Genomic DNA, 20,283 nt, shown 5'->3' with positions numbered 1-20,283 from the left:
TACTACTCCCAAAGAATCATAGACAGGAGAGCTTTTTAAAATGGTAAATATGAGATTTATTATAAACTGTATAGTTTTTAGGCGCCATCTCTAATTCCTAAAAGACATGTGGGAATGAGTACTTCTGATTGTAATACAATGTCAGAACCTAAAAATAAAGTATCAGAAGCAAAACTCGAGGTTTTCCTTTGTTTGTTTTAGATGGGAGGCAGCACTGGATAGGTTTAGGATTAGAACATTTTCTAAAAGCATTTTATTTCTGCCAGCATTTTAATATTGAAGTTAATTCTGCTTTTGGCTATCCATGAAACATGTCAGAATAAAAGCTATCCAAAGATTCCTTACCAAAAAGAATTTTATCTTCTCTGAATAGGTACCTTTAATTTTATCATTAAAGTTTCTGCAAGTTTAAAAACAGTGGGATGCTAATAAACCGGGTCTCTCTCCAACTAACCTTTTAAGCCCCTAGAGAGCAGGTAATGTGTTCCCCAGCATTTAGCGTAATGAGTGATGAGACACTAACTTTGTCTTTACCTCTCTCTTTATTCCAAAGTTTTCAATCTCTTACACCGATTGTTTCCATTGTACATGTAAAAGAAAGAAAATGCTGGTCTTTACAACTTCTATTTGTAGAGGGGATGGCTTGAAAGGAAACAGGGGACACTTGGCACTCGGGTGAAGGAAAGTTCGAGAAAAAGACCACGGTCAGTGCTGAGAACCTTTGGAGTTGTGGACTGAAATGCTACACAAAGTGGGAAAACGATCCCTCTCAAAAGCCCTCGAATCTTCTGTAAAGTCTACAGAAATCACAGACTGCTAAATGTAACTGCATTTCTCTTGGAAAATGCTAAGAGTCAAGTCTGCATATTGGTGAACACAGGGCCAAGACCAAATTGGCTCACATGACCGTGACAAGATGAGCCAACACGGGCAGGGGGACATCTGGATCGCTTATGGTGAATTTCAACAGACATGGCACCAGTTCACATAATCTATAAACAGAACAGGTTTTTAATACAGTGTACTTATTGCAGTTGAAAACATGCAGCACAGTTTGAGACAAAAAAAGAATTCAAAAACATGGAAATACATTCGGAATCCAAGAATAAATGAACACTAAAAACTAAAGTTTCTTTTTAAGGGAAAGGATATTCATTTTTGTCAAACATTTACAGTGATGTGGGTTCAAAAGCTATAATCTTTGTAAGGTCCCATCAGTCTCTTCTTCAAAATACACTATGTGAGACCAGCCTAGAGAACACTTGACCAAATCCACTTCTCCGCCGCCATTCTTCTCCCGTTGGAAGTGAATGCCAACTAGATCCTCCACAACTTCTTCATCCAGCTGAATGTCTTCCATTCCAGTCAGAAGCACTGTCTTCTTAGATAGTCCTGAAAATACCTAAGCAGGAAAAAAAAAAAAAGATAAACAGAAAAATGTTTAAGAGCTTTGAATTACAAAACTTTACATTCATAAACTCTGCTTAATGTTTTAGACTTTATCTTAGAAGAGATGGGAATCTTAGGAAGATTTTTAAAGCAAGAGAATGTAAGAACCAGATCTGAGTTGCAGAAACTAACTCTCGAGGTATTCTGGAGAGCAAAGAGGGAGGGAGGGCAGCTCAGGACAGAAGGAGCAGTTACAGAAGTTGTCAGAAGTGGAAATGACATGATTTAGTGACCAAATGGATATTGAAGGTGAAGCAAAACAAAGAGTTAAATATGAGTTCTAGCTTTCAGGTTGGTGGGCAAGGTAGATGGTAGAGCCTTTTGATACCTAAAAAGGAACAGGAAAAGGGAGTATGTTTGGGGTAAAAATAATGAGTTTGGAGAAAATGAACAGGAATGATTTCTCATACCCAATGACAAGAGACACAAGAGAGAAATGTAGCTATGTCTCTGTGTATAAAAATAAAGATTATGCCATTATCTAATTTCAGCTTAAAAACTGTATTAATATAATAAATAATGTACAGCTTTGCATTAAGATAATCTTTATAAAAGCAAACTCATTCTACACCAAACAAAAATGAAGTGAACAAACTATCTTGATATTCCTCACTGATAAGATTCAAATAGTAACAGACTCATAACTTTTTCTTTATTTGCTGTGGGATGGGGTTGGGCCGTGAGTTCCCAAAATGAAAGAAAAGAGATGACCTTACCTGATATTTTTTCAAGTGCTTTTCTACATATGGAGAAACAGTAACTTTATGGCAGCTGTCATTTATATAAAGAGGAAATTCTCTCTTTTGCAAAATCCTGTCAGCAACTAAAAGCAAAGCAAAAAAATACTTTTTTTAATATCATAAACATTTTAAACCAAAGTTAAAACTTCCTTCAAACAAAACAATATTACAGTAAACATTGCATGGAAAGATTAATTTTTAAGAAATTCTACAGTCCACTTTGAAAATGGAGTTCACAGTACATAATTTTGAAAACTACAAGACCAAACTATAATGAGGTTTAAATAGGTCCTTCTGTCTTGAATAATTCCCTGCAGTCAGTCAGTGTGCAAAGGGCTGGAATGTCCTCAGACAGACCTACCTTGAGCTACATAACATACAGCAGTCAGCTGCAGAAAGTAACCCACTCATCCTAACATGACTGGAATGTTTCCTAGTTTCTCAAAGACTATGATTAGAATACCATATACATATTTTTTCAATATATGCATAATTTATAATATATGTGTATAATACATGCACACACATATATAGTGAATTACTTAGTAGTCCTGTCACTAATATGTGAGATTCAGTAAACTGAAGTAATGATTCTAACCAAAGGGTGGGAGGAGGGTGAGGGGATTGAATGTCATCTAGAAAAAGTGAAGGCAAATAAAAATCCATCAGTTTTCTCCAACACAAAGAATAGTCTGATTTACTTTTTAGCACCATTTTTTTCTCCTAGAGTACAGAAAGGTAATGTGTCCAGATTGCATAAAGTTTAACAGAAGCAGTTCTTGAGAATACCCAACTACCTTTTTTTCCTAACTCCTCTCCCTAGTCCTCTCTGGATCAGCAATATGGTACAGTGATTAAGAATGTAGGCCCTTGTTAGCGAGGATATGAAGAAATTGGAACCCTGGTGCATTGCTGGTAAGAATGGAAAATGGTGCAGCCACAGTGGAAACCAGTATGGTGGTTCCTCAAAATATTAAAAATAGAACTATCATGTGGTCCAACAATTCAACTTCTGTGTATATAGTCAAAAGAACTGAAAGCTGGGACTCAAACAGATACTTGCACACCAATGTTCATAGCAGCATTTTTCACAATAGCCAAAAGCTGGAAGCAACCCAAATGTCCACCAACACACGAATAAATAAATGTGGTGTGTGTACATATGTTATACACACAATGGAATATTATTTAGCCTTAAAAAGGAATGAAATCCTGATACATACAACATGGATGAACCTTGAAAACACTATGCTAAGTGAAATAAGCCAGACACAAAAAGGACAAATATTATATGCCTCCACTTATACAAGGTATCTAGAATAAGCAAATTTGTAGAGACGGAATGTAGAATGCTGGTTACCAGGGGTTGGAGGAAGAGGCAATGGAGACTTGTTTAATGGGTACAGAGTTTCACTTTGGGATGACAAAAAATTCTGGAGATGGGTAGTGGTGATGGTTGTACAACATTGTAAATGTACTTAGTACCACTGAATTGTACACTTGAAAATGATTAAAATGGTAAATATTATATTGTGTATATTTTATCACAGTAAAAAAAAAAAAAATAGAGTACAGGCCCTGAGTCAAATAGACTTGCTTCAGCCCTGGCTCTGCTGCTCGTTAGCTATGTGGCCTCGAGTATGGTGCTTAACTTCTTGAAGCCTCAGTTTCCTTTTCTGCAAAAACAGCATAATTACAACACCTATTTCATAGGTTGTTGTGACATGTCAGTAAGATGCAGCTTATGAATTATCTGGAATATCTATCTGCAGAATACCTTTACATCTTTCAGAAGTCACCTACTATAATCTTTGGAACTATTTTTTTTTTTTTGCTGGACATAACCTCCAGGAGGATCTCCCCAGATGGATAAGAGCACAGATTCTCAAGCTAGTATCCTATTCTCTCTCACTGTAGAGTTTTAAATTGCATTCTAGTTTATAAATAAGTCTCTCATGGATTGTTCTTAATACAAGAGATGGACCATCTAACAATAAACAGACCAACTGAATATATGAATTTGGAAAATTAAAATCTAGATCCTTGGAAATTTCTGCCAAGTTATTGTCCATTTCTAAGACAATATATTAAGGCAGCCCTCAACACCTGTTCCTTTTGTGGCTCTTTCTAACTATAACACACCCCACTAGGATGCCCATCATCCAATGGCCAAGGTCAAAAATGCATATTGATGTGTTTGAATGTGCCCAGAGAAAGCTCTAGAAAAACACCCAACTAACCATAACTAACTACATAGTAGGAGAAAGGGAATTTTAAGGAAATGCCTTATTTTTAACTAAATTTATGCTCTTCTGTATTATTTCAATTTTCTTTAAAAAGCATGTATTAGTCTGTAATGAAAAGATCTAATCAATATTTTTTAATAGTATAGTTGAATTTCTATTATATGTGTAAACCCAAGAGAAGCCCTAAGAACTAGAACAAGAGATTTTTACATTAAAAATCACTTGAAAACATTAACAATAGCAACCGCAGAATCGTCTGTTTTCAATCATAAGAATGTCAACCACCTTAAAACGATCTGGCAAAAGTCCATTTCTACCTGAAAAAAAGAACAGACATCTGGTTGTTCTTTACTCAGTTTCCTCATCAGGAAAAGGAGTCTATCACCTACCCTGGAGCTGTGCCGAGGATCAGAGGAGATAAATATATGGACACCTAGTAGCATGCCTGGCACGGGATAACAATGCACTGACATTTACAGATGTATTATTTGTAGTGACATTATCATTCTCAGTGGCACTCATGGAAATTATTTTCTGTACTTTACTATTTTAGAAGATTACAAAAAATCCCCAGTTATCATGCTAGTAAATTTCAAGTAAAAAAAGTAGAATAGGAATACTTTCAGAAATGGCAGAACGTAATTGAAACGGTACAGTGTTTGTTAATTTTCTAAATGTGCGTGTACCTCCAATGTCCACAAACGTGATGACAGCACTTCCGGACCGCTTATCGTAGTCCACGCCTTCCACCTCTCCGCCCCCATTTCGGGACTTACAAAAGTTCAGTTCTAGTTTGTCTCTCATCTGATCTTCAGGCAATTCGTCAGGAATGCCAGTAACATTGACTTTCATTTTAGAGACTTCTACGTGAACCTGGAAAATGGTTTCATATTTAGAAATACAAATGAGAAAAGTGCCCATGATTAATAGAAATCCAAAATATTTTAATCGCGGTGCTACCTGGAATCTGACTCCTGAGTTTAACGGAACCGGCTTGGCTATAACCTCCACGTTTATGTCGTCTATCTGCACGTGGTGTTTCCTCATTCTTATCACATTTTGGGCAACTGAAAAATAATTTGAGAAGTATTAATTTCTAATATTTTAAGAAAGTTTTATGCTTTAAGAACAAATTATCCTGAATGTTTTTAATTTGCTTTAATATTAAAGGATCTAACTTTAAAATTTTGCTTGGGATTTCCAAGTAATAATGGTCTTGCCACCAAAATAGGATTATATTAAAGTCAAAATGCATCAGCAAAAATTACAATGTAGAAATTCTTATCAAGTTCTAGAGGCATCTCTTAAGATGAATCTCTTAAGAGATAAGCCTGCTAATCCTCCAGAAATTCATATGTTATTTCAGTCCAGCCACACACCCTTTCTTTCCACTGTTGACAGCATTTCCACGGAATTCCCCTAGAATATTAATGCATGGCCAGAAATCCTTCCATGTTGAATAAGCAGGGAAAACTTTTGTGATTAAGTGTCATTTTTATACTTAATCTTAATCTTACTTAATTTTATCATTTGTCATTTCTCCTTCATATGTTACAAGCACTACAGAAATATATATATATTCATTTTTGTCTCTGACTTCCCAAGGATTACATATTAAAAACTACATAGGTAGGAATATAAAAGAGTGAGTCTTTTTTTTTTTTGCCATATTTAATGAGGAATTCTACTTTTGCTAAAATGCTCTTGACATCATTCTTTAAAAAGTTGATAGTCTTGCTATCCCAATCACAAAGTTGTCAAGTCTAATTTGCCCACACAGATGGGAGAGGCTCGGTAATACAATTATGCCAAATGTCATTAGAACTCCAGAGACCAAGTATATATCAGTTTAAAATGTATGTGGGTGAATATTTATTTTTAATTGTGTGACATGAGTTTATGGCACTTGAGTTGTTTATCTTGGGAGCTGCTATTCTAATTTATCATGAAGATAAGAGATGTTCACGCTCTGTCTTATAAACTTCATAAGTGTTTATGACAACCGCAGAGCACAGCACAGCTGGAAGAAGAGAGAACAGAGCCAGAAGACAGGGCATTGTCTTATGGGAATTCAACTCTCTGTACCACACCATGACTCTATAACTTGGATGATGATTTTTTTTTTTTTTTTTTTTTTGCTAAGGACAACAGACAATAACAACAGCAAGAATCAATGAGTAATACTCAGAAGATCCTTTTCCTCCCACTCCCCTGAAAACCCCCAACATCTGGTGATCTGACGCAGCTGAGAGAGATCACTTGTGTTTCAACTTTTGTGACTATGATAGTCAAAAGCCAACTCCTCTTTAATTGTGTTTAAACGTATCATTGTCCCAGGAGATTGGGACCTCAGCAGAGCCACGTCAAGGGGAGAAGCAGTGATGCTGCTGTTTCTGAAGAGAATCCTATTCCCACCATTCCCAGGTATTTGCTGTGCAGAAACCCTGCCTCCAGAATCCTCATTACATTTTACATCTTTCAGTTGTATCCCAATTACCGCCCACTGCCAACCATCAATGTGGCTCTTGGCCTCCTCCTCCACTTTCAGCTGCGGGGGTGGCTCCGGGGTGAAGGACAGCACGCTGGGGACATCCGCCTTGTTTGTGCGTATACTAACCTGCTGGAATGCCTTTCCTTTTAACATTTATTTTAGGCTACAGGGGTAGACCAGTTTTCAGGAGACGTGGGTTATAATGATAGATTCTCAGAACCTGAGCACTGGAAGGGCTGTGAAGACCACCTGGTCCCACCCCGTAACTTAAATATGAGAACAAAGGCCTGGGACAGTAGCCTGCTCAGAGGAATGTTGGTCCAGTGGGAAGTACGTGGGCACTCGGGGGTTGGCTCTCACCTCGGCAATTTATTAACTGTATGGACCTTGGGCAAGTTCCTCATCTTCTCTAAGCTTCTGTTACCTTACCTTGAAAATTTCTAACATATAGCAATAATAACAGCTAACATTTCTGAAATATTTATTACGTGTTAGCCACTGTGCTAAGGATTTTATCAACATTTCTCATTTAATATTCAAAGCAACCTCATGAAATAGGTACTACCACAAAGCGCCTGTCATAAAAGCCTGAGGTTTATAAAGAACCCACCCCAAATCATGCTTCTAGGCAGGTACAAAGGTGGCACCCAAAGCCAGATCCTCCTCATAAAGGCACTCCCAGCTCTGAGCAAGGGCCCTCACCTGGGCAGACTCAGCAAACATCAGGTCTCATCCCAAATCTCTAACGCTCAGGTTCTCTCCATTCACTGGTTATGTGCCCTTAGATAAATCACTCAAACATCCTCAGAATCTGTTTTCTCGGCTATAAAATGTCTATATTTAAGGTATAAAATAATAACTATCCTATCCTGCTGTGTCCATGGAGTTATGCAAGTATAAAATGAGTATACTACCTTAAAACATTATTACTGTCATTATCCTTTTAAGGTAGCATGTAGAATAGAAAGAGGCTGGTACTGGACATCATAACACCTGGATATGAGTCCCAGAGTTGTCACTTTCTGAATAAGTGATCATATTCAAGGCACTTAACATCTCAGAGTTTTCTCGTCTATAAAATGGAAATAATCATACCTGCCTCAGATTGTCACTCTGAGGATGAGAAGAAATGATATATGTAAAAATTGTACAGTAATAGACAAATAGCTATGAAAGATCTTTGAAAGTCCAAGTGCTTTCCAAAAAACATGGTCATATTTTTTAACATGAGTCATACCTTCTTCTTTCTCAAAGGTGATAAGTGCTTGTCCGTTCTGTAGCTCATAAGGAACTTTTGTGCTCACTTGAAATGAACAAGAGACATTTGAAAACTGGCTGTCATCCTCAGGAGTTTCAACTGATACGAATTTTATCTTTGTTTCAGGAATATCTTCTTTAACCTAATTCAAACAGAAACATTTGATTAAAATCAAGACAAGAAATAACTTAAGTCCTTCTAATGATAATGTGATTTTGTCATCCAATATCTCATTCTCCACTAATTTTAGAACCTCACAGAATATTGAGTGTGGTCTTATTTAATATCTTGAGTAATTGCTTCTTCCCATGTAAGTACTCAGTAATGTAATCAAATGCTGATCCTTTAATATCATTTCACAGACGAAATTATAAATATATAATCCTCTCACTTTTTCTAATCAGTGTTTAAACTGGTCAATATCGTATGGTGTTCAATTCTAAAGCCTACATCATTCATGTAGATAAGTACTTTTTAAACAACTGTGCCAATAACAGACTCTCTCACAAAGCAATCTTTAGAGAGTATGTTTAATTTCATTGCAAGGAAGTATGAAATACAGAGTTGGGTATACTATAATTATTTTTATGGTAAACCATATAATTTCATCCAAAAAGAAAGACTCCTGAATTAGATGATTTTAAATGTATCATATTTAAATTTCACTGTCCCCAACACCCGCCCATCAACTTTTTAACCACTACTACAACTTAGGTTTATAAAAAAGTGAAGGGACATTATCAACAAGAATTGTAACCTGGAGAATAAAGTTAGGTGTTTATACTTGGCTGCTTAAAATCATTGGGATTAACAAACTTACACAACTACATATCAATGCATAAATGAATTATGTGTTTGCATTTCTATTTCCCATGGTTATTTCACATGCTGAAATAAAAGTTGTTTATCACAAGGAGATCAGAAATATTCAATGAGTCACTTGATCTAATTTTACATTTACTCTTATCTTTCCATGTAACTCCAGTAAAATTTCTGATTACTGTAAGACTTACTTCAAAACAATCTCCAATGCCTGAGAAAAGGCAGAGCATTTATTTCCCAATAATGTGGAAATATCCAGTATACCCTGAGAAGCCAAGAACTGTCTAGAGTTAGAGTAGAAAGACTGATTCTATTCCTGACCACATTGTGACAGAGAGCAATTCACTTAAACTCTCTGGATCACAGTTTCAGTCCTCTATAAAGTGGGCCAACTGGGCTGGCTGGTTTGTAAAGACGCTTTGAGTTGTAAAACTAAATGCTTTGAGCTGTAAGACCAAATGATTCTGTAGCTATTATTAAAAAGACAAAAATAACAGATGTTAGTGAGGATGTGGAGAAAAGGGAATTTTATACGCTGTTGGTGGGGATGTAAACTATTAATAGTACAGCCACTGTGGAAAACAATATGCAGATGTCTCAAAAAACTAAAAATAGAATTACCATTCAACCCAGCAATCCCACTACTGGGTAACTACACAAAGGAAGAGAAATCAATGTATCAAAAAGGTACCTGCACTCACATGTTTGTTAGTTGCAGCACTATTCACAATAGCGAAAATATAGAACCAACCTAAGTGTCCATCAACAGATGAATGGATAAATAAAATGTGGTATACATACACAATGGAATACTATTCAGCCATAAAAAAGAATAAATAAAATCATGTCATTTGCAGCACCATGGATGGGACTGGAGGTCATTATGTTAAGTGAAATAAGCCAGGCACAAAGAGACAAATATGGAATGTTCTCACTTATATGTGGGAGCTAAAAAATTTGATCACATGGAGGTAGAGAGTGGAAAGATAGATAACAGAGACCCCGAAGGGTGAGTGGAGGGGAAGGAGGAGGATGAAGAGAAGTGGGTTAAAGGGTACAAACACACAGTAAGATAGAAGGAATAAATTCAATGTTTGCTATCAGAGTAGTGTAATTATACTTTAAAAAAATGTATCGTACTCAGGTGATGGACACCCCAAATACCCTGACTTGATCACTATGCATTATATACATGTAACAAAATTTCACATGTACCCTATTTATTTGTACAAATAAGAAAAAAGACTAAATGCTTCTGGTTCTAGTCTGAGAATTAACCAGAATCCTAACAGAGTCTTCTGCAAGAAGTCACTCATCTCATAAACCCTGGGAACCTCACTTCCTGATGTTCAATATCCTATCTCCCATCTCAGAAACAAAAAGTGGCAATGCTTTAGCTTTTAACAATCTGGGTTGTTAAAAAAGAAAAAAAGGGATGAAAGTTATATATAATTAAAATGCAGGAAAATATAGGAGACAATTTAAATGGTAAGGATTAATGTATGTCAAACTTTTTTAAACTGTGAAATTCATTTACATTACCACAGCACCTTGGATGAGGAAAATAATAAAAGAACTCAGTGAGAAAACCAAGAATTTGATCCCAAAGTGATTGGCAATGACCATTTTCAGGGTCAAATTTTATTAATTTTTGTTTTTGTGAATTGTATTGAAGCATGTAAATAGAAAAGTATGTATATCGTGTTATGATGAAATTTCTGGAAGATGAAATTTTACAAAGGTAACACATGACTAGCAACGTGACAATGAGAACATGACAACACCTCAGAAACCCCCTGGGTTCCTTCTGTGTCCCACTATTTAAGGGTAACCACTATTCTGAATTTGAACATCCTGTTTTTGTGCTTTAAATGGAAGCATATAGTATGCCACCTTCTGTCTTTTTAGGATCAACATCATGTTTATGAGATTCATTCATGTGGTTGCCTATAGTTATGGTCTGTTCATTTTCAGTAATGTTTCATTGCTGTGTAGTATTCCATTGTACGAATATACCCCAACTTATTAATTCATTCTAGTATAGAGGGATATTTGGGTTGTTTTCCGTTATGAGCTATTAAAAATGGTTGTGCCATGGATGACTATAATGCTTTAAAAGTGAATTTTGTAAATTAGATTGCTTTTTTTTAAAAGTATGTGTCCATTAAAAATGTGATACATAAAATAACTAAATACCTGGAATTCTCTGGTGGCCTCTTGTATCTCAGCTTCAAGCTTTTGGATCTCTTCCTTTAGCTGAGCATTTTCCTTTGTCAGTTGACCAATTAATCCCTAAAAAATATCAAATGGTACCAAAAACATTAAACATCCCTGAACTCATTTTTATAAATGAACTCAAGACAATAAATTTCTCTCATCCTGAACATGGCAAAGAAAGGCATCAGACAGTCTCAGAATAAACCTGACTATGTGAATAATGTATTTTTTAAAATATTTTACATCATCACCTGTCTATTCTAACACCACCAATTATTACTATCTCCATTATATAAATAAGGAAATGACCTTTCACACTGGACCAAAGTCATAGAAATTTTTAGAGTAAGGCAAAGATTGAGACTCAGATCTTATGAATCTTAGTTCACTGCTCTATCCACTCCCTTCCTCGCTATTTGTAAGTACAATGTGACTTTTAAATTGCACTACAATTGTGGAATGTTACTCTGGGGCAGTTTAAAAAAAAGTTAGCTGTGATTCCAGTAGTACAGCTGCCTTGACAAGACAGACATATGGCCCTGGGTAAGTTGTTTAAGCTACCTGAGCCTCTCTTCTCTCCTAGGGTCTGATCAGATGATTGCTAACTAAACCCTCAATTTTTAGGTGCAAATCCAAGAAATGAGGGAGCGAGTGAGAAAGCAGCTAATGTTGTAAGCTTTGTATGAGAAAGAATAGAAATGTGACTCTTCTTGTAAGGCTTGAATAACATAATGGAAGTCAAACATTTTTGAAAAGCCTCATAGTCTCCCAAATTCGAGGTCATGTTGGACAAAGACATATAAGACATGCCTTACTTAATCTGTCATGGGATTAGTTGAAAAAAAGCCTTACTGCAAAACTATTAGATATAAATTAATTTTTAATAATACCCAGTAAATTTCATTTTCACCTCATTTTGTCCGTCTTTCTTAAATTCGTCTGGCCATTGCTCCTTAAGAACTTGTTCTTTGTTGTCTTTATCAGCTGCCATGATTCGCTATTATAAAAAATAAATATGTTAAAAATAGCATATGTACACATAAATTCAAGAAGAAAGAAAAAACAACTTTTATCCTTTTATGGAAGAGACCTCTCTTCTTTGCTATATCTTTTTTCCTATCATCAAAGCCTTTATTACCATGTGGCTTATATCCAAAAACAGTCTGTATTTCAAACAACTTTCACACCTATAAATATATAAAATGGTTTTAAAAATCCTTTCCTTTTCAACACAATAATGTACAGAAAATTATGCCCATCAATGTTCCCTTGTAGTTCACATCCCGATCATAATATTATGTTCCATTGTAAAAGTCTACTATTTTGGTCTTCCAGCCTTTTTCAAAAATTTTGATTTAAACATATAATTCTCCCTGTTGTACGCCCCAAATGTAAACAAAATCAAAAGGCCTCCAATACAGCATTTCTCTACAAAGGTGTTCTTACCTGGAACGTTCACAAATGATCCTGTGGGTTTATAAACGAGGATGAGAAAAAAAATTACATGTTTATTTCTAATAGCCTCTAACTGAAAATTAGCATTCTCTCCAATTATGAATATGGCAACAAACTACAGCAGTATTCATAGCACCTGTGACAGTGACCAGTAGAAAGCATAGATATTATCACAGAATAATAACTGATGCGTAATGCTTAAGTCAGGGTCCTAAGAAAAAGAATAAATAAATAATTGTTGCAGATACGCTGAAATACTGTTTGTGTTTGACCTGACTTCTACATTAATTATTAAATTCATTGCTAGGTCTTATAATATATCGATATATATTACTATTTCAATAATTTTCTTTTTTAATATTCTGATAACCATATTTCAATATAATTGGTTTTCTTTGTAATGCTATATATTTTATTTTATACATTTAAAAAACTTTTTTGAGGGAGTGGTGTGGAAAGGCCATAGGCTTCACAATCTGGCAAAGGAGTCCATGGCACAAAAAAAAATTAAGAACTCCCACCTGCACATAAATTTACTGAGATAGAAAAACTCCCAGCTCAAAAATGGGACAAAGGATATCATGACTCTCCTTATGTTTTTAGATTAATAACCAATCTGCAATATAATTTTCTAAGATTTCAAATGGCTAAATTCTCATTATTCTTGAAAGAGAAACAGAAGACATCTATTCCTCTTTAAAAATAAAATAGAAGACTAGCAAAAAATTAGTCATGTCTTAGATTACCCAATGTGAACAGAAGAGTGTCAAAAACAGAGGGGGGTCACATAACACCCAGATCTTGGTTTCTAATACTATTCCCCAATAAAAGGAACCAGGACTCCCTGGAGCAACGGCTGATTCTAGGTCTGGGGCAGAAAATATACAAGATGAGAGTAGAATATCTTATAGCTCCAGAAAAATAAAAAGCACTCAGAAAACACACACACACAACAAAGGAAGTATGTGAAAGGGACACAGGAGCCAACTGAAAGAACTCTCAGTGGCCAAAGGTATACATAGGGAATTGACCAAGTAAATAAACATATGGAGGTAATAGGAGCCAGGTGTTTCACTGTCAGAGAAGGTAATTGTAAATACAGAAAGGGAGAAAGCTAGAATGAATCCTATTGATTGGAACTGGATGTATGAATGTAATTTCATGGTTTATGATAGATTGATATAAACGTGTGTGTGTTTTATACATAAACAAATACATATGTACCCTAGCTTTGCCTGCTGAGAAGGCCTGGGAACAGAGACAATAGCAATGAGCATAGCCAGCACCCAGACTTTGGTTTCTAAGTCTCCACTAGAAAGGAACCAGAGCTCTTTGGAGAAATGGCTGATCCCAGGACCAGAACAGAAAAACTCCAAGACGAGCAAGGAAGTGCTTAAAGAATGATGAAAACATATCAAAAGATTGTTTTGACAGGAGAGAGAAAAGGGACTCTTTACGGGTTCTGTGTGGTTAGGGAACTGGGTTCAGGAGTTGTCTAAATAAGACTGGAGAGTGAGTTGGGATTAGTTTGTGTCAGATCTTGGATGACCACCATTAGAAAGATTCTGCTTGAGATGGCTTTCACTGGCCACATCTGAGAATAAATTAAAGATTAAAACACATAATGGTGGTAATGATTAAATCCATTGAGTAAAATAGAAAACTGAGTCCAAATAAATTGGAAATTTTGGTGGAGAAAGGAATATTTAGTTAGTTTCAAAATACTTCCCCACAAAATGCTAATTTCAAAGGGGGAAACAAGTAACTTTACAGTCAAGAAGCCTGGCAGATGCCACCATAATGAGATAATTAAGTAAATAATGGGAATACATCAAAATCACGTAACATATAATAGGATTCAATGAGAAGAACACAGCATGACTTTGATAATATTTCTGCCAAAGTTGCATAACCTGAATCTAAGCATGAGGAAACAAACTTAAATTGAGGTGCAGTCTACAATACAACTGTCCTGTTCTCTTCAAAAGTTTCTAGTTCATGAAGGCCAAGGAAAGACCAAGAAACTTCTAGACTGAAGGAGACTAAAGAGACATCACAATTAAGTGCAATGCATGATTCTGAACTGGACTCTTGCTACTGTTGAGGCTCAGAAACCCTGGAAATATGGTGCTTTGACATGCTGAATTGAAGAAGGCTCAAAGTCTCTTTGACATTCTCTGCCCGCCCCCTCATTTCTCTGTCTACCAAAGCACAGACGAAGTTGTTCTCTGAAGTTCCCTTATCTAACTAAATTCTCAGCCGGCCAAGGAAGAAAACAATTACCTCTGGTCCCTTCCCTGAGTTTTCATTAACTGAACTCATATCACAGGAAGAAAGACTTAAGTCTGTCAACACAGCTAGACAGACTCATCACAAACCATTGTCAGTTTTTTGGCCCCAAGAGACTTTGTCCCAGGCCATTATATGTTCTTCAAGCCCATTGAATTCCCTAAAAATCATTTACTACCTCCCTAAAATCTTACAAACTTCCCCATCTCCCTTCCCCTAAAAAGTAGGGTATATAAGCATCTGTACCCCATTGCGTAGTGCAGCAATCACTCAGGGATTCTCCCCCATGCATGATAATATATTTGGATGCCATTTTCCCTATTAATCTGTCTCTCATCAGTTGATTTCTTCAGCAAACCTTCAGAGGGCAAAGGGGAAGTTTTCCCCTGGCTTCTACACTACACAAGATATTATTGGGATAATTGGTGAAATGTGAATTAGATCTGATGATTAGATGGCAGTAACATATCACTATTAATTTCCTGATTTTGATGACTGTATTGTGGTTATGTAGGAGCACACCTTTTTTTGTAGAAAATATATATTCAAGTATTCCAGGGTGATGGGTCATCAGGTTAGAATTTATTCTTAAATAATTCAGGAAAATGAAATGTTGTTTTACTGTACTTACAACTTTTCTGTAAGTTTGAGATGGTTTGAGATGATATATATATATTTTAAACCATATGTATATATACATACACACGCATACATATATACATATAGGTCCCTATTATATCAAGAGCAGAATCTTTCTAATGGTGGTCATCCAAGATCTGACACAAACTAATCCCAACTCACTCTCCAGTCTTATTTAGACAACTCCTCAACCCAGTTCCCTAACCACACAGAACCCGTAAAGGGTCCCTTTTCTCTCTCCTGTCCCTCAATATGTCACATTCTTCTCCCCTACCAACCTTAATCTCTACCTAATGAAATCCTACTATTCAAAGTCCATTCCAAATTTCCCCCAAGTTTTTGAAGCCTTTTCTGATTCCCCCAAAGAACGTCACCTCCCCCTCCCTTTATTTCTTTTAATTATTCATGTACCTGTGTCATTTTTTGGTAACGATCTTAAGGGCAGGGACCCTGTCTACTCCTCCTTGCATCCATTGAGAGCACCTAGCACGTTACCAGCTTACACATTGAAAACACTCAATTTATGGAATTGTGTGGTATCTTGACGCGGGTATTTATTGTGCTCAGGACATCACATGCATTTGAAGTCCTCTTAATACATTTCCAGAGGGCAGAAACTGCAATATTATTTAATTGATTTTCTTTAATTATTGTAACAATGCCAACAGTCTTTTTTTAATTTATAAAGAAAAGAGATTTATGTGGCTCATAGTTCTGAAGACTGGGAGGTCCATCCAAGCACATGGTGCTGGTATCTGTTTGGCCATCTGGTGAGGGGCCTACTTGCTGTGCCATAACATGGCCAAAGGGCAGAAGGGCAAGAGGATATGGGGGGGGAGAATAGGGAGGACAATAGTCTTAAGAGCTTGTAATCAGTATAAATTGTCTACTTACATAATTCCTCCAGCACTCCTTCAGCATATTAGTTAATATCTGGATATGTCTCCTCTTTGCTTAAGTGAGATGTACAATAATTTTTTCCTCCTACACAATTGTGTGGTAGGCAAAATATTGGTGCCCTAAAAGATGTCCTAATCCCAAGAATCTCTGAATATGTTCAGTTACACAGCAAAGGAGAATTAAGTTTGCAGATTGAATTAAGGTTGCTCATCAGCTGACTTTAAAATAGGGAGATCACTCTAGATTATCTGGGGAGACCCAGTGTAATCACTAGGGTCCTTAAAAGTGAAAGAGAAAGACAGAAGAGGAGAATCAGAGTGACATGTAACCACAGAAAAATGCTCTGAGATGGAGGAAGGGCCACAGAGCTGAGTAGGGTGGGCAGCTTCTAGAAGCTGGGAAGGGGATTCACCCCTAGAGCTTCCAGAGAGGAAGCCCGGCCAGCACTCTGATTCTAACCCCGTGAAAACTGGGCTACGCAATCCTAAAATAACAAACTCTTTGTGTGTCTGTGTTTAAGCCACTAAATCCGTGTCATTTGTTATGGCAGCGAATAAAAAGCCAACACAGATCACCATCACCTCCTATCACTGCGGTGCGAGGCCCTATAGAATGGAACCTTCCTGTATGCGCGCCTGGCAGCAAGAAGAAGGAAACAGAACGTATACGTGTCGTATAGACCGCGTACATAGTATTCTCCTTTGCTTGTCTCCTTCAAGAAAAACCTTGCATCTTCTGAAAGGCGAGGCATGCCTGCACAACTCTACTCCTGCCAAGGGCAAGCCTCCTTAAGCAATCCATTTGCCTAAGAACTTTCTCTAGTGACACTCCATGAAACTGCGGGGAAACACACATCACTTTAAGTTTCAATTTCCCCGAATGAAGCAAAGCACACAGGCGACGGGGTGAGAAGCAGGGAAGGCCCAGCGAAGGCCCAGCGGGCTGGGCCAGGTGCCCCCGCTCGGCAGCGCCCCGGCCTCAGCGCGGGGACTGCGGGCGGCCCGGCGGGGCGGGGGGCGCGGAGCCGCCACTCCCGCGTCACCCCCTCCCGCGCGGCCCCCGCCCTGCGGAACCCGCAGCCCTGCCCCTCCGTGGCTCTCTCGCTCGAGACTGCTAAGAGCCGGGGTGGCAGCCGGGGAACGGGACACCCACTTACCCGCGTCCGCCTGCCGAGCGCAGCGCCCCGGAGCCCCGGGCTCTCTCCCTGCCCGGAAACCGCGAGCGCACGGGGGCCCGGAACCCCCGGAGGGGCCGGGCGGGGACGGCGCGGGGCCCCGGACCCGGCCCTGCCTCCCGCGGAAGCTCCCTGGGAGGTCTGCGGTGCCCTTCGATGTAGGTGTCCCTCGCATGAACGACGTGGCCTTCACAGAGTTCTTCGACACCTAACCACCGCGACGAATGCCACATCTGGTGTCTCCACTGACTAGTCCAGACACAGGTTATAACTAATTTCACTTTCGATTTTTAAAACGTAGTTGTTTTGCAGGGATTATCTCAAAAGCATTCCCGAAGTTTCCATAAATACTAATTTGAGGGCATGTTTTTAAAACCACTTTTTTGCGTGTATGCAGGACATATTATTGGAAAAGTAGGTAGAATCCAAATAAAGACAGTCAAAGCGGAAGTCTCTCTTTAGATTGTAACTTTCGTTGTAATTTATCAGTGAGTATAATCTTCGTTCACAAATTTTTGCAGCCACCACAAGATCAACGTTTCTGTGTCTTTTTCAACGTCCCCTGGGTCATGAAGTTGGGTAAACTGCGGTGTTTGGTTGGTTTCTGTGACCCATGTCCCTTGAAAGTTTTCTTATTTTTTGTTTTGTTGTGAAGCTTGCAAATAAATACTTCACTAGGTGTGAACTTTTCCTATGGAAATTCAAACATCTGGCATATTTCAAGAACTGCTGTGTTTCTTAATCCTACACAAAGAACCACCCCACAGCTGCGCTTGCTCATTCATAAACAGAGGTGTGGGAAGGAGATGAAGCAAAATGATTTCAAGGCATAAATTCTAGTTTATATGCTAGCTAGTCCCATATAATAACTGATACAGTGGCCTAAAATAACAGATTAACAGAAGTAGAATTCCTTTACATCAAAAACCTTGACGGGAAGCAGTTTCAAGTGACATTTCTACATTAAAAAAAAGAAAGTGGTGAATGATAAGGACTTTTTGGTGCTCATCATCCCAGTTACAAAGTACGAAATTCTATTTGCTACAATTTGAGAAAGAATCACTTCCATTTACCTTGGAATTTTAGAGGAAGTATGAACTCTCAAGGTTATTTAGTTCAACTTCATTTCTTCTTTTATTTTTATTTTTTGTAAGAAGATACTAAGGGACAGGACCATGGCCAGAACAAGACTAACCTAATATTGACTCAGATCCTGTCAAAAGGGCATCCAGTGTGTTTCCTCCAATGTAAAAGGAGAAAAAAGGCAAATGATACGTGTAGAGAGGAAACCTTTTTTTTTTCCAAGTCAGTGATACCTTGAAGAGGGAAGCCTTTCTAGACAACTATATTCTAAAGCTGAGCCATGTGCTAACAGTCTGAATTCAGTTCAGCTTCCAATCGGGTACTCTGCAAAGTGCTGGAGACCTAAATATAAAAAGTTGGATCCTGGACATATTATTATTAATAATTGTAATTGCTAACATCTGCTAAGAACTCCTGGGCATTTTGTAAACTTTTTCATTTTGCCAACAACATTATTAGGTACAGGTATTATTGTCCCTATTTTGCAGATGAAGAAACTAAGGCTTGAAAGGTGACCCCAAATCAGTTAATACATGATGACAATGATATCATAGTCTACACTCAACCGATGTTTCCAAACTGTGCTCTGTGGTACATGGAGAAGATGGAATAAGATTAGGAAATGCTGCCTACAGAATTCACTTTTGGAGAGTCACAATGTACGCCAGCACATTAAGAGTTATGAAATATTGCAGGGAAAAATTAAATCATGCATTAGAAAAGATTAACTTTTTCAACTTTGAGTTTATCAAAGTAATTTGACCAATAAATTCGTTTTTTTCAAGGAACAGCTATTAAAATCTTGGGGAGTTTCTAATAGGGCAATTTGAGTAATGCTTTACTCAATTACACCATCTTCTAATATAAAACTTATTTACTGAGTGTCTATTATGCACTCAATAAATATTATGTTGCCTGTGAGATACTGTTGAACATCTCATGTAAATCTGCATAGATATGAGATATATATTATGTTATGCATTTGTCTCCCCCACCAGATGGCAAAGAACTCTTCCTAGAATTCCTATAAACACACACACGCACACCCTAGTGCTATATACGGTATAATGTGTGCAATAAAGGGGTAAAATACCAGAAGTAGTAAAAGACAAAGGAGAATTAGTTCCCGCAGGAGGTCAGGGAAAGTTTCCTTCACAGAAATAAAAATTGAGTTAATTCATTAAGGTAGAGGAGGTGGGCTGAGAAAAAAGTCAGGTGAAAAATCCTAGAGGCATGTGCAATGCACTGCACATTTATGTTCACCCAAAGTTTGTTAAAATCCTAACCCAGCCAGACTTGGTGGTTCAAGCCTATAATCCTAGCACTCTGGGAAACCGAGGCAGGAGGATCGCTTGAGCCCAGGAATTTGAGGTTGCAGTGAGCTACGATGATGCCACTGCTCTCTAGCCCAGGTGACAGAGGGAAACTCTGTCTCAAAAAAATTAAAAAAAAACCCTAACCCCCAAGGTGATGGTATTTAGGGCTGGGGCCTTTGGGAGGCGATTAGGTCATAGGGGTGG

The 20,283-nt window shown here is 37.6% G+C and overlaps 1 protein-coding gene across 2 annotated transcripts; it reads right to left on the bottom strand.

Moving 5' to 3' along the window:
- Nucleotides 1-236: 236 nt before the first annotated feature.
- Nucleotides 237-17,933, bottom strand: NMI (N-myc and STAT interactor). 2 transcript variants are annotated; one of them, XM_045559192.1, is made up of 9 exons: nt 17,663-17,933; nt 12,670-12,690; nt 12,134-12,220; nt 11,203-11,298; nt 8,164-8,326; nt 5,396-5,502; nt 5,122-5,308; nt 2,166-2,272; nt 237-1,402 (listed from the first exon to the last, which is right to left on the bottom strand). In XM_045559192.1, exons 3-9 carry the CDS (start codon nt 12,212-12,214, stop codon nt 1,193-1,195), a joined length of 951 nt encoding a protein of 316 aa, XP_045415148.1. In that variant the 5' UTR covers nt 12,215-12,220; nt 12,670-12,690; nt 17,663-17,933; the 3' UTR covers nt 237-1,192. The 2 variants fall into 2 exon arrangements, with proteins under 2 accessions (XP_045415148.1, XP_045415147.1); XM_045559191.1 differs by lacking the exon at nt 12,670-12,690.
- Between the last annotated feature and the right edge of the window lie 2,350 nt (nt 17,934-20,283).

Source organism: Lemur catta, chromosome 8, assembly GCF_020740605.2.
Source record: "Lemur catta isolate mLemCat1 chromosome 8, mLemCat1.pri, whole genome shotgun sequence".
In the NCBI taxonomy this organism is placed as follows: Eukaryota; Metazoa; Chordata; class Mammalia; order Primates; family Lemuridae; genus Lemur; species Lemur catta.
Note: the sequence above shows the minus strand (reverse complement) of the source record. Positions and strands in the feature narration are given on the sequence as shown.